The sequence below is a fragment of the Pseudoliparis swirei genome, chromosome 18, assembly GCF_029220125.1.
Source record: "Pseudoliparis swirei isolate HS2019 ecotype Mariana Trench chromosome 18, NWPU_hadal_v1, whole genome shotgun sequence".
NCBI classification, from domain to species: Eukaryota; Metazoa; Chordata; class Actinopteri; order Perciformes; family Liparidae; genus Pseudoliparis; species Pseudoliparis swirei.
The window spans coordinates 28,384,509-28,398,919 of NC_079405.1; the positions used below are offsets into that span (position 1 = coordinate 28,384,509).

At 47.6% G+C, this 14,411-nt stretch overlaps 1 protein-coding gene across 1 annotated transcript in view; it reads right to left on the bottom strand.

Moving 5' to 3' along the window:
- LOC130207783 (rho guanine nucleotide exchange factor 40-like) overlaps positions 1 to 14,411 on the bottom strand; it is a 41,701-nt gene that overhangs the window by 18,884 nt on the left and 8,406 nt on the right. Inside the window, exons 2-6 of the mRNA XM_056436482.1 lie at positions 14,108 to 14,358; positions 5,166 to 5,363; positions 3,327 to 4,854; positions 1,671 to 1,868; positions 954 to 1,077 (exon numbers count right to left, since the gene is read on the bottom strand). Coding sequence (XP_056292457.1) covers positions 954 to 1,077; positions 1,671 to 1,868; positions 3,327 to 4,854; positions 5,166 to 5,363; positions 14,108 to 14,110 — 2,051 coding nt within the window. The 5' untranslated portion in view covers positions 14,111 to 14,358. The remainder of the gene's footprint in view (positions 1 to 953; positions 1,078 to 1,670; positions 1,869 to 3,326; positions 4,855 to 5,165; positions 5,364 to 14,107; positions 14,359 to 14,411) is intronic.

Below are 14,411 nucleotides of genomic sequence, written 5' to 3' on the forward strand. Positions count from 1 at the left end.
CACTCTTATTCACACACCCTTTGACGCGTAAACACCGCCCCCCCCCCCCCCCCCCTAACGGCCTCTTCTTGGGTTACCGCTGCAGCCCCCAGAAGACATGGCTGCTAATTCTAGCGAGGCGCCGCATACCAGCCGGCTGGCAGCGAGCCGGGCCAGAGACGGCTGTGGCGTGGCTCTTCAGGGGGAGCTTCAAAGACTCCATTAAACCCGGCGTGAATAAAAAGGCACCGCTAAAGTCCCTCTACCTCCATCTGCCTGATGGATGGTGGAGGTCTGGACCGTGGTCCCTGCCTCCTACCAACTACTCAAACACTCTGTCATACTCATTGAATGTGTTCATGTAACTCTGTAGTGCTTCCTTCTGGTCACATGACATCTATTGTTCTGTCCATCCTGGAGAGGGATCCTCCTCTGTTGCTCTCCTGAAGGGTTAATACCTTTTTATTTTATTCTTGGGAGTTTTTCATGAACCGATCTGAGGTCAAAGGTCAGGGATGTCGTATGTGTACAGATTGTAATTTTTAATTTGTGATATTGGGTTAAAAAAATAAACTGAATTGAATGTAAGCATGTGGATCCTATTATTTAAAGCAGTGGTTCCCAAATGAGGGTACGTGTACCCCTGGGGGTACGTAAAGGTACTTATATATATATTTAAAATTATTATCCATTCAAAATAGTTACTTCAGAAACGGAATTGTATATATTCTATTATATATTCTCACATCAGTGAAAAAAGGTTGAGAACCACTGATTTAAAGCCTGCAATGGACACTTGAGATATTCAAATGGTGTCTGCTGCCCTCTAGTGGTCAGAACTTTTAACTACATCTAACTACAGCTTTCCTCTGCTGAGCAAATGAGGAGATGACCACCCAATAGGGGGGCCTCTCTATGATAAATGATCAGTTGTTTCTGGTCTATACATATGTAACAGTGGTTGTGTTCGCTACCTCGGGATGGAGTGTAAGTACAGCAGTAGTTTACAGACACTCTGGACGGACACGAGAGTGGACGTCCACTCCTTTCGGCCTCCATGGACCTCGACGACCGCCCGGCCCGTCCGGTCCCTGCTGCCTGAGGGGCCAGAAAGAAAACTTAGCAATGTGTATATATATACTACTGGTCAAAAGTTTTAGAACACGCCAGTTTTTCCAGATTTTATTGAAATGTATGCAGTTTGAGTTCAGTGAATAACCTGAAATGGCACAAAAGGTCAGCGGAAAACTGCCTGAGGTTAAACCAAAAGGTTTGGGTGAACAAAAATAGAAAATGTATGTACATTTCAGAGTTCTACAAAAAGGCATATGAAGAAAATTCCTTTACTTCAGATGCCAGTTGATGCCAACAATCCCTACAGGTGTCTCACATTTGTTGATTACTGCCTGTATCAAAGCAGTGTGGGACCAGACTGTGTTAATACACCCTCTGAAGCATTATGTGGACAGTAGTGTACTGCAGGAAGTCGTATATTGCTCTTATAATGGCAAGAAAAAGGCAATTAACAAAGGAAGACAGACCATTATAACCATAAAAGTGTCTTTTTAAGGTGTCATTAAGAGGTTCTAAAACTTTTGACCGGTAGTGTATGTGTATATATATATATATATATATATATATCATAATGACAAATGCTGTGCGAGTGGAGAAGAACATGACTTTGAGGGTACCTGGCAAACAGATGATGCCCAGTTCCAGCGTCCCGCGGACGCCTCTGAAGCCGGACTCCTCGGCTTGTGGAGGCGGAGGAGGGTCGGAAGGTTGAAGTTGAACTTGTGCAAGAGACGGCTTTTCCATCTTTGAGTTATGGAGTTTTTTGGAGTCGGGTCCGTCTGCGCTGGAGGGAGGAGGTTCACTCCTGTGTGAGTCTGCATGACAGGACACACAAACACAACAAATAAATACAAATACATGATAGTAAAGTGCAAAGTGCGTGTACGTCGTTTCTAACTTGATTTTATTGAATCCAGACTCTTTTAAACTTTCTATTCTTTGCCATTTTTAGACTAACAGTAATTATGCATTGCTTCATTCATAAACCTCAATATTGCTCCTTCAGCAGGGGTCCAGCTGCACAGCCTTTGCACATTGGACATGCTCCCTGTAATCAGACCCGGCAGCGGCCCGGCTCCTATAAACCCGGCTTTGATTTCAGACGTCCTAATTGGCTTCTCCTCAGAGCCAACAAAGCCTCGCCTGTGTCTCTGCTGATTTAATCGTCTCTGACATGCATGTCTGCAGTCAAGATCTTAGCATGCTCCTCGGAGGCCGCGAGGGACACAGGAACCTCCTTCTTGCATGTCGTGCTGCCTCCCTGGATTAGAGGGGCGCTCTGCTCTCTCCCTCTTTTGGGGTTGAGGCTCTCCCTTTCATCTGGCCGCTATTTGCATTCACGCCCTCGGTAACAGGAATAACTCCAATGTGTAGCCGAGGCCCCCAGACACAGCAGTGGGAGAAGACTTTGACCTTTTGACCTTTGAACCTTCTTTCTAAAGAGCCTCTATGATCTCGGCGGAGCACATTCCCTTCGGGCACGCGAGGTCACGGTCGAGTCTCCGTCGGTCCGTTTGGTGTGAATGTTCAGAGGCCGCAGATCATAACAGACAGTGTGTGTGTGTGTGTGTGTGTGTGTGCACACAGAAAAACGAAGGTGCCATCCGGAGCCGAAAATGGTTCTTCAGAGTGATGCCATTGAAGAACCATTTCTGGTTCCACAAAGAACCTTTCAATCCAGGGTTCTTTAGAGAACCATTTCCTTAACCCTTGTGTTGCCTTAGGGTCATTTTGACCCGAATCAATATTACACCCTCCCCCCGCCTTAGGATTAATTTGACCCCATTCAATGTTTAATGTCGGTATTCTTTCGGTAGTCAACAAACAAACATAAAGTGCCTCACACTTAAACTTGGAAAACAATATTAATTCTAATAATTTTCTGGAGGTTTTAATTGCTGGCGTCAAATTGAACCCAAAGGGTAAAATATGTTAGTAAATATAAAGGTAACAGGAGGGTGAAACATTGAATCGGGTCAAAATGACCCAAAGGCAACACAAGGGTTAAATAGTTCTTCAACGAACATATAAAGGTTCCTCAAAGAACCTTTAAAACATGGTTCTTCAAGGCACCATTTATGGTTCCACACAGAACCTTTCAAACCAGGGATCTTTAAAGAATCATTTCCTTAAAGAGTTCTTCAAAGAACCTATAAAGGTGTCTCAAATGAAATAAAGGTTTTTCAGTCGGTGACGGTTCTTCGTAGAACCACAAAGCCTTCTAAAGAACCATTTAAGACCCTTTATTTGTCAGCGTGCCTCTACTCGCTTACCTTTTTTCGGGGACTTGAGTCGTTCCAGCTTCAGCGTCACCTGATCCATCAGATCCGCCTTCTTGCCCTGGACGATGCTGCTGATGGTTTCCGGGCAGATGTCACTGTGGCTCCTGTTGTTCACTTTGTAGAGCAGCGGATTCCCTTCACACGTCTCCGACACCGTGGACAGAGACCTCCCCTTGACTTTGTGTTTCCCCGACGGCGTCGCCACCTCCACCTCCTGAGGCGGTGTAACGTCGCCGTCCGGTCCCGGACGCACGCCGGCGTTGGGTCCCGATTGGTGGGAAATGAGCTTCATCTGAACCTTGTGACTCTGGCTCAACCCAGGGGTGGATTTAAAGATGGTGGGCGATTCCTTCATGACTTCATGTTCCGATTCAGAACTCGTGGGAAGGTCTTGGAGGTGAGACGCAAAGCTCTCCGCTTCACAGCAGCGTCTGCACCGGCACGGCTCGTCTCTCGCCGCGGGTTTGTTACAGTGCTTACAGCGGTTGACGAGTTTCTCTCTTTGAGCTTCTAATACAACCTGGACTCTCAACTCTGCTTCCTCACTCAGGCCGCCGCCCTCCTCCAGGGCGGCCATGAGGTCTACCCCGCCCCTCTCGAAGGCGACCGGGTTCCTCAGCGCGGCCACGTACGAGTCTCGGTACCGACACTTCAGGTCTTGGTCACTGGGGTCGTGCTCCAGCCTGCATGGTGGACCGGCCTCCTCTGCACACCGAAGCGTGCTTCCACAAGGAACACGAGTCCCCAATGGGATGGGGGGCGGCGGTCTGACGGGTTTGAACACAACTGAACTGGGTGGATGGCTGCTCCTCTGTTTGGTGACTAACTCGTTGCCCGTGGCGATGTCCACCAGGTCTACGTAGTCACCTTCGATCTCCCGATAGTTGTGACTGTCCCAGTTGTTCGGAGCAACCCAACCCACGGGTTTGATTAAAGACCTGGAGCACGACTTGGAGGTCCGCCTCTCGTGATCCATCTTGACGAGCTTGGAGGAGCCGTGCACGGGTCTCAAAGACGCTGCTGGCATCCTTTCTTTCATGGGAATCAAAGCGGCTTCCATCGGCAGGGTGGAGAAGTTGAAAAGGGAAGGGGCCGGGATCCGCTTCGGCTCGGGAGGAGCTTCCCGATAAGTCGGCGGCGCGATCTTGGGCTTGTCTAAGAACTCCGGGACGGCGATCTCCGCCCAGGGCAACTTGATCGCCCCTTGATCCGTGCAGAGCAGGCAGCGCGACAGCGGCGTCCCGCTGCGGCCCTCGTTGATGTCCCGCAGCCACTCCTCGGTGAAGATGCAAGGGTAGGAGGCCTCGGGCACGGGGGTCTCCTCCACTTCGCCGCGACCCTCCTCCAGGAGACTTTTGAGGACCACGCGAGCCGCCTGGTCCCCGAAAGGTTCCACCTGCAGGTAGAAGTCTCCGGGGCGCAGCAGCAGCGGGTTGACGGGCGCCAGCTGGATGACGGTCTTGTCCCGGAGGCACAGAGGCCAGCCCTCACAGCGGAAGACCACGTCAGAGTATCCGGCCTGAGGGGAAGAAACACCTTGTCAGGAGTATTTTGAGGTTTCTTATTTCTCCATCTCTGTTTACTTTCTCCATGTGGAAAGTAAACAGGAAATATTAGCCCTCCCTTCTTTCCTTTTTTAGCCTGTATTTGATTGTCACTATTAAAGGAATGCCGAATATTTGGCAATACACCCTGAGACGTAAAGACAATTATCACTGGATTCTCTTTGAAGCTGAAGAAAACTTCTCATCTTAGTTCTGAAGTGTTTTGAAGCCATACAGGTGTATTTATTTATGAATGTATTCATCCCTCTTAACACTGAATACTCACACATGCTGCTTGCTGCACGCTCTCCAGCAGGTGTTTGGAGGGGATGAGGAAGTCCAGCAGACACTGCAACGCGTCGCCGCGGTAACGCTCCTCAATGGTGCGAAACAGCTGGCCGAGAACGATGGGCGCCGTGGCCTCGAACGGCGGGAAGAGGGCCGAGAGGGCGCCCTGGATGGACGAGTCCAGGGACTCCGGGTTCTGGAGGACGAGAAGAGACAAAGATGATACATCAAAGGAAAGTGCACGAGTGAATGCTAGACTTCATAAACTCCCTTTCTGAGAAATAAATACATTTTATTTGGATTATTGCATCTCACCTCATGAACTGTCCCTTTTTAACAAATAAATATATTTTATTTGGATTATTGTATTTTACCTCATAAACTATCCCTTTTTAACAAAAAAACATTTTATTTGGATTATTGTATTTTACCTCATAAACTATCCCTTTTTAACAAAAAAACCATTTTATTTGGATTATTGTATTTTACCTCATGAACTGTCCCTTTTTAACAAATACATACATTTTATCTCGATTATTGTATTTTACCTCATAAACTGTCCCTTTTTAACAAACTAAAAATATTTGATTTGAATTATTGCATTTTACTTCATGAACTGTCCCTTTTTAACAAATAAATATATTTTATCTGGATTATTGTATTTTACCTCATGAACTGTCCCTTTTTAACAAATAGATACATTTTATTTGGAGTATTGCATTTTACTTCATGAACTGTCCCTTTTTAACATTTTATTTTGATTATTGCATCTTAACGCCAAATAAACTCCAAACCCTGAAACTAGGATTGCAGAGATTTAAAATAACAAAAAACATATAACAATAAAATGATTGCAGTAAAACAGGTGCTTAGCATCCATGTCGGCGCATGAATAAAGGAGTGCACATTCCTCTCAAATGAGCATCGTATTGAGCTGTCAACCAAAGCACATGAATCATAATACATGTAATACAGGAACGTAAATCTTCCACGACAGACTGTTTTGCCTCATATTATTAAAACAGCTGCTCTCAAACAAAAATCCTGGCATTGCAATTATTAAATACTATTGAATGTGGTTTAAAATCATAATACAATAATCATGTCACGTGTGCGTGTGAAAACTAGTCCCCCGGGTGTGTAATATGGAAAGTAGATGTTTATTCTAACATATAAGAACATATTCTGATGTATTTGAAGAAGCTCAAATGTTCTACAAATGTAAAACGACCGCAACAGTATTGTTTAATGACCTTTCATTCCTGGCTTTGCTTGTGTGGAATCCCTCAAAGAGTTTTTCTGCCTTCAAAGTTATGAAACGTGAAAGTAAATGATCATAAGCCTTACAGGATTGTTGAGCCTAATAAAAGCTTCTCTACGTTTATCTGGACGTGATTAAATACAGAATGCAACATGTTTGATGTCTGGCCAGGATCGGCTTCATTGGAACTGTGTTTGAAGACGAGCAGCAGGTCAAAAAAATGAGCATAAAGAAGTTTGAATTATAAAACAGAAACTTCTGAGGGGAGAAGAATCCGTCTTTAAAGCATGGTGTTGTTTTGAGACTCTCGACATGGACTAGTAAAACCGCCAGAGACTAGAGACTAGAGACCAGAGACTAGAGACTAGAGACCAGAGACCAGAGACTAGAGACCAGAGACTAGAGACCAGAGACTAGAGACTAGAGACTAGAGACTAGAGACCAGAGACCAGAGACCAGAGACTAGAGACCAGAGACTAGAGACTAGAGACTAGAGACTAGAGACCAGAGACTAGAGACCAGAGACCAGAGACCAGAGACCAGAGACCAGAGACCAGAGACTAGAGACCAGAGACTAGAGACCAGAGACCAGAGACTAGAGACCAGAGACCAGAGACCAGAGACTAGAGACTAGAGACCAGAGACCAGAGACCAGAGACCAGAGACCAGAGACCAGAGACCAGAGACCAGAGACTAGAGACTAGAGACCAGAGACCAGAGACTAGAGACCAGAGACCAGAGACCAGAGACTAGAGACTAGAGACCAGAGACCAGAGACCAGAGACTAGAGACCAGAGACCAGAGACCAGAGACTAGAGACCAGAGACCACAGACCAGAGACTAGAGACTAGAGACCACAGACCAGAGACCAGAGACCAGAGACCAGAGACTAGAGACTAGGGACTAGAGACTAGAGACTAGAGACCAGAGACTAGGGACTAGAGGCTAGAGACCAGAGACCAGAGACCACAGACCAGAGACTAGAGACTAGAGACCAGAGACCAGAGACTAGAGACTAGAGACCAGAGACTAGAGACCAGAGACTAGAGACCAGAGACCAGAGACCAGAGACTAGAGAGAGACTAGAGACCAGAGACTAGAGACTAGAGACTAGAGACCAGAGACTAGAGACCAGAGACCAGAGACCAGAGACCAGAGACTAGAGACCAGAGACTAGAGACCAGAGACCAGAGACCAGAGACCAGAGACCAGAGACCAGAGACCAGAGACCAGAGACCAGAGACCAGAGACCAGAGACTAGAGACCAGAGACCAGAGACCAGAGACCAGAGACCAGAGACCAGAGACCAGAGACCAGAGACCAGAGACTAGAGACCAGAGACCAGAGACCAGAGACCAGAGACCAGAGACCAGAGACCAGAGACCAGAGACCAGAGACCAGAGACTAGAGACCAGAGACCAGAGACCAGAGACCAGAGACCAGAGACTAGAGACCAGAGACCAGAGACCAGAGACCAGAGACTAGAGACTAGAGACCAGAGACCAGAGACCAGAGACCAGAGACCAGAGACTAGAGACCAGAGACCAGAGACCAGAGACTAGAGACCAGAGACTAGAGACTAGAGACCAGAGACCAGAGACTAGAGACCAGAGACTAGAGACTAGAGACTAGAGACTAGAGACCAGAGACCAGAGACTAGAGACCAGAGACTAGAGACTAGAGACCAGAGACTAGAGACCAGAGACCAGAGACTAGAGACTAGAGACCAGCCAGGGTAAACACTAGTGCAGAAGCTTCAAAGACCTCCTACTGGTGAGCACTGGGACTGTTCTGACTGCTTGGCTCGCGGAGGCTTATGTGAGCACCTGGTAAGCCTTGAAACATGAAGGGAACAAAGGTCATGAAGTGGTTTCATGTTTCAATATTAAATGAGTAAATCATCAAGCTTTGATCATGTGACTTAGTGTTGCATCACCTGTTGGCTAAAACCTTGGATTCAGATAGAGGTGCCAGTCGGGTTCTGATCAGCATGACATGACGGCTGTAAATCCACGTCAATCGTGGACCACTTTACTTTAAGTCCTTGTATCTCTTGTAGACATTGCATGTCCTCAGTAGAGAAGAATGCTTCCTTCTTTTCTTCCTGATTGTGCACATCTGTCACAACAGATTAGGAAATGGAGAACAGAATACCTCGGAGGCCGGCTCGTGACGGCTAATGGATCACAGCTGTCTGGGGCGGACTGCAAGCCCTTCAACTTTTGGGTTCTACTGTTTTTCTCAAAGCTGAAGATAAACCAGAGGTCACGACCCGTTCAGGTCTCGCGCGTTCAATTTCTATTTGTGTACGTTTTATTTGAATGAATGGAGTTTGGCTGACAGTGTTTTTTTCTTTTTTTTAATCCTCCCTTCACTGAAATCCAACCCCGAAGGAACATGCGAGTGACTCATCGTCACAACATTACTTCAAAACCGTTTGAGATTCAAACTCTTTCTGTCAACACTCTGAAATGAAACACTCATGTCATCTCGTCTCTCTCTCTGTGGGTGGTTTGGTGAGAGATCTCTAGCGTCGGATCCTCTGGAGATTCGACGCTCAGTCGGACCCGGTTCAGCTCCGCCGAGGCCGCCGTGAGATCCTCTGCGTCTCATTACATGTGACGACATGCCAAACAGGCAGGAATTCTCCTTCCGAGGACAAAGCACAGTAGGAGCTGCTGATTTGGCATTTGAAAAAAACATTGACTGAATCAGAATCGCAGTCAGAAGTGGTGGAAGACTAAACTCGGTTAAAGAAGATGCAGAACTCAGCGAGCAAGCAATTTTGGATCTGACAAAAAAGACCATATGAACAACTTTATAACTTTCTCCACGACCTCTCTGGGCGACTCAGTGGTTAGCAGGTCTGTCTCAGGCGGTTGGCGGTTCCATGTGTCCTTGAGCAAGACACTCCACCCTGAGCTGCTCCCTGCTGTGTCCACGGTGTGTGAATGTGACTTGACTGTCAGTCGCTTTGGATAAAAGGGTCAGATAAATGACATGAAATGTAAAGAAATAGGGAATACGCCTGTAAACATGTCACTTTAATAGTTACTTTATCTTCTCTCGTCTTCATGATGTAGTTTTCTCTCTCGTTCTTCGTGTTCGATCATTATTGTTGACTCACACAACCTTTTCTTTCTAAAGATGTGTTTAAGCCCCTCCCCCTCCCCCGGTGGACTCTGTGGAGGTGATTTAAGAGTGATGTCAAGAAATACACCTGAGCTCCTGAACTCTCTTTCCATGCCGTCTCATTCACACACACACACACACACACACGTATGTTTTATCTGCACCCCAGACGTTCCTTTTGTGAGTTTAACACTTGCTCCCATTGCAAATAAACTCCCACCTCACGGCCGTCGGTTCAGTCCTGAGTAGCGAGCGTCCAGACATGAGCAGCTCGCTGCATCGTCATGGTGACACCGCGCACGGCGTCCACCTCTCTTGTTGCTCCTTCTTCTATTTTTTGGAAGTATTTCGACTCCCACAATCAGCCAGCGAGCTACGTTCAATCAAGCTTAAATCCGGAGCCTTTATTTTGGCGGGGGCTTGATGGATGTCCAGCTGACGGCCACATTCCTCGACACACATTCGGCACAAGGGGATTCCCTCTCTGCCCATTATCGTCCGGCGCAGCCAGTAATTTAACTCTTAAGAGCTCCAGTCTCCAACAAAGATCATTGTTTGACCTGAGCTGGCGCGCTAGTGTGGACAACAGCTTCTCTCTTTGTCTCGTGCCCCCTTCAGGGACCCCCTGGGGGGCTCGTTCAGCGCTGAGCATTAAGCACGTAATTACAGGTTTCCTCCTTATTGCCTCGGGCCCAAGAAAGTCAGGACCTCTCGGTTTGAGCCGCAGTGTAAACAAGCTGTCAAGGTGTGTGATGCACAATGTGTGTGTGAGGCAGCGGCCACGAAAAGGCTCAACGGATTAGAGCAGGTAAAACGTCCAGAATGTGATTTGAAAGGAGATTAAACTTCGACTAAATGCACTCGGCTCCCGCTGAAGGATCTGCTGACGGCTCCGTCTCGACGGGCCGTCACGTTCGCTTTGAATCCTCAGAGCCAATCGACCGCCTCTGGACCTCCGGTCCGAACCCCCAAAACTCTGGCGGCAGGGACGACATGGCGGCCACTCTTGAATTCTGCATCCACGGACCTCAGCCAATCACAGCGTGGGCTCAAAGGGCCGATGGGTCATTGGCTGGTTTCATGCTCAAAAGCCCAAAGAGTGAAGATGACGAGTCTTGGAGCGATCCAGTCTCTCTGTGATTACCGACCCTTCTCCACTCCTTCCTCCTTAAACTCTTCGTTATCTCCCAGACAGAGCTGCCTTTGTTAAACTCAGCAGAGGAGCAGCTAAGCCATCTCTAATCCTCCGAACCAGGAGGAACCTCTGCATCACGTCTGAGAGTAAACCCCGTGTGTGTGTGTGTGTTCAGTAGGATCTTCACGTGGTCTGGTTTCTCTGCTCATCACGTGACGTCCAAGAACATGAAACTGGATGAGGTGAGATTTCTTATTTCACAGGCGACTCACAAATCTGGCCTAAATCTCTTAAATCTCAGACTTCTTGTTGTTGACATCATCTGTCATTCTCCCTCTTCTAGGACAATCAGCCAAGTGTGTGAGAATCCCACGTAAATCACTGCTGTCATCTCAAAAAGTGACTCAGTGCTCTGACTCAGGATTATAATCTGCTTCCTGCATATTTCTTAAAAGCTACCACAGGATCAGACAGGTGTACAGTTGCCCGATGTCTAATGAAGTGCAGCTCTGTGTGTGTGTGTGTGTGTGTGTGTTTAGGGACAGATGTGACGTTAAATTACTAAATTTAACCTTCCTTGACAGAGCAAAGTGTTCACACGTTGCTCTTTTTTTCTTCTTCTCTTTCCTCTGGAATGTGCGTGACGGATTCCTAATGAGCCGCTCCCACAAGTCAGCGTGAGAAAAAACAAAGTACCTGGGATCTCGAGCTCATTTCCCAAAAAAGCTCTCATTCTGGCAAACGTTCAGGAAACACACACACACAACCCCAGAGCCCGCAGCGCAGGTTCAGAATAATACCAGTAAAGGACGGCCTTGTAAAATCCACCCAGCCCGAACACCAGGGATGTGTTAGCCGGTCCCCATGTGAGTGTGTTTACGAGCTCACATCTGCTGCTCCTCGGCCTCGAGCTCAGCCGACTGCCCGGCGTACACCGCCGCTCAAAAGTTTGGGGTCACTTTGAAATGTCCTTATTTTTCATAAACGCTCTCTACATAGTTAATGTGTACATGACTATTCTCTGGTGTTAGTGAAGTCTCTACAGAGGTGTGTAGAGGCCCATCTCCAGTGTTCTAGTGGTACATTGTGTTTTCGCCTTAGAAGACTAGCGAAGGGGTAGAAAACCCTCAAACCCCTTTTTATGTGAGCGCAGCTGAAAACAGTTATGCTGCTGAGAGAAGCTATAAAACTGGCCTTCCTTTGAGCCACAAGAAGAACTACATTAATATTTACTATAAAAATCATTATTTATAACCTCGTCAATGTCTTGACTAGATTTTATATTCATTTTGCAATTAATTTGATAAATAAAAGTGTGAGTTTACATGGAAAACACCAAATTTTCTGAGTGACCCAACACTTTGAGCGGTCGTGTACGTGTTGGAGGTCGTAATGTTGCACAGTCACACAGCGAGTCACCAGCGTCTGATTCAAGTTGTTCGGCTGGTCTGGGATCAGCAGCAGTGATGCTCACTCGCGGTCTGGGGAAGGAAACGTCTTCCAGAGACAATGCACGCCGACATTGTTTACCCAAACACTGCTTGGAGAATGCTCTGCACGGCCTCTCTGGAGTTTGACCCACTTTCTGTGACGCAGAGATAATAAACACGCTGAAAAAAAACACACGCTTCACAGCTCTCGACACGTTGATTGAAGCAAGATTGAAATAATTCGACTCGAGCGGCTCCGCGGGGCCACATGTCTGCAATTATACATAATGTCTCCATAAATCACGTCGTGTATTGTTTAGATGTTCCTCTGCTGGCCCGGCGGGGAAGTTTGGCAAGAATCGCAACGAGTGAAACATCGGGCTGGAATTATTACGTGTCTGCCAAAAGGAGCTCAGGTGAAGATGTAGTACCAGTTACAGGCAGAGGGGGCGCTGCTGGTGAGGGTCTCTGGGACCCTCTGAGAGCGAGACCAGTGGAGATGGACTCAGTGCTCACCAGTAGGAGGTCTTTAGTGTTTACACTGGTTGGTCTCTAGTCATTGGTCTCTAGTCTCTGGTCTCTGGTCTCTAGTCTCTAGTCTCTAGTCTCTAGTCCCTGGTCTCTAGTCTCTGGTCTCTGGTCTCTAGTCTCTAGTCTCTGGTCTCTAGTCTCTAGTCTCTGGTCTCTGGTCTCTGGTCTCTGGTCTCTGGTCTCTAGTCTCTGGTCTCTAGTCTCTAGTCTCTGGTCTCTAGTCTCTAGTCTCTAGTCTCTAGTCCCTGGTCTCTAGTCTCTGGTCTCTAGTCTCTAGTCTCTGGTCTCTGGTCTCTAGTCTCTAGTCTCTAGTCTCTGGTCCCTAGTCTCTAGTCTCTAGTCTCTGGTCTCTGGTCTCTGGTCTCTAGTCACCTTGCAGGTGAAGGGGCGTGACCTTGCGAGTAAAAGGGGCGTGACCTTGCGGGTAAAAGGGGCGTGGCCTTGCGGGTAAAAGGGGCGTGCCCTTGCAGGTGAATGACTGTCTGCTGTCCTTGTCACACTCCTGTGGAGGTAAACACTCCGGCTCGTGTTTGCCGAGGCCTGAAGCTGCGGCTCTCCTCGCTGCAGTAACCTCACAACTCAGGCCTGGAAGTCGTCGCCGTGACCGGCCTCCGACTTCCAGGCCTGAGTGAGCAAAACAAACAGAGCGGCTGGAGAAGCTGGTCAAACAAGTAGTGCAACGCACGTGCGTTTACAAAATACACGGGATGAAGAGAAAGCTGAGAGGAGAAGAACGTTGTGATGTTTATCAAACCATAACTCTGGCTGTCGCTCACTGCTGCTGTGACTGTGATTACAGTCTGAGGTCTGAACTGTTTTAAAGTGCTCAACACTGAAACTGGAGAGTTGTATTATTAGTGAAATAAAGTCTCCTCCAAAGCTCTCACCACTCACTGAAGAATGTGTGCTATCTTTTGTTTACATTTTTTTTTAGATTGTTTATTAAATAAGGGACAGTGAACATTAATACAAATATTTCAGTCAATGTGCCAGAGTTAGAAAAGAGGCTATTTTGTATCTGTAGTCCCAATGATCTGAATCAATGAAGACCCAATCAAAGGGCCTAAAGGTGCCCAGCTATAGGGACAATGTGCACACACACACACACACACACACACACACACACACACACACACAGGCAGCTCGGGAAGCCGGTGGGCTGCTGCTGGGAAACAGTCCCACCGACGGAGCTCGGGACAACAACTCGGTTACGTTAGCGTTCAGTGTGTGTGTGTGTGTGTGTGTCCACAAAGAAAGAGAACAAAGGATGTGCATCAACACACAGCACCGTGCAGATAAAGGCTTTACAAAGCATTATTATAACACAACATACAGACACACATGAGTGAAGAGAGAGAGAGAAAGAGTCCCCACCGGGTCAGTGGAGCTTTAACTCTCACAGCTAGAAGTACAACACGACTACCACCACTTGTTGTTGTTGTTTACTTTACCATCTTTGCAGACGTGTCTCCTCTATGAAGCAAAGACTCTCATGTTTGGTCCTCTCTATAATCCTCTGGAGGCAGCCTCCCCCGGCTCCGTGCCGTGAGGCCGGTGCCTGTCCGGAGCATCAAGGGGAGAAGTGGACTGAAGTGGATCCACGGGATCCCTCAAGGAAAACCACCGGAGCCACCTCCATGCCCCGCGAGACGAGAGCAGCACACTGTCCGCCTGTTGCTTCACTCCTCTTTCGCTTCTCTGGCTACTTTGAGAGTTTGTGGGTGAGAGAGAAAGAGAGGAGGAGGGAGGGAGGAA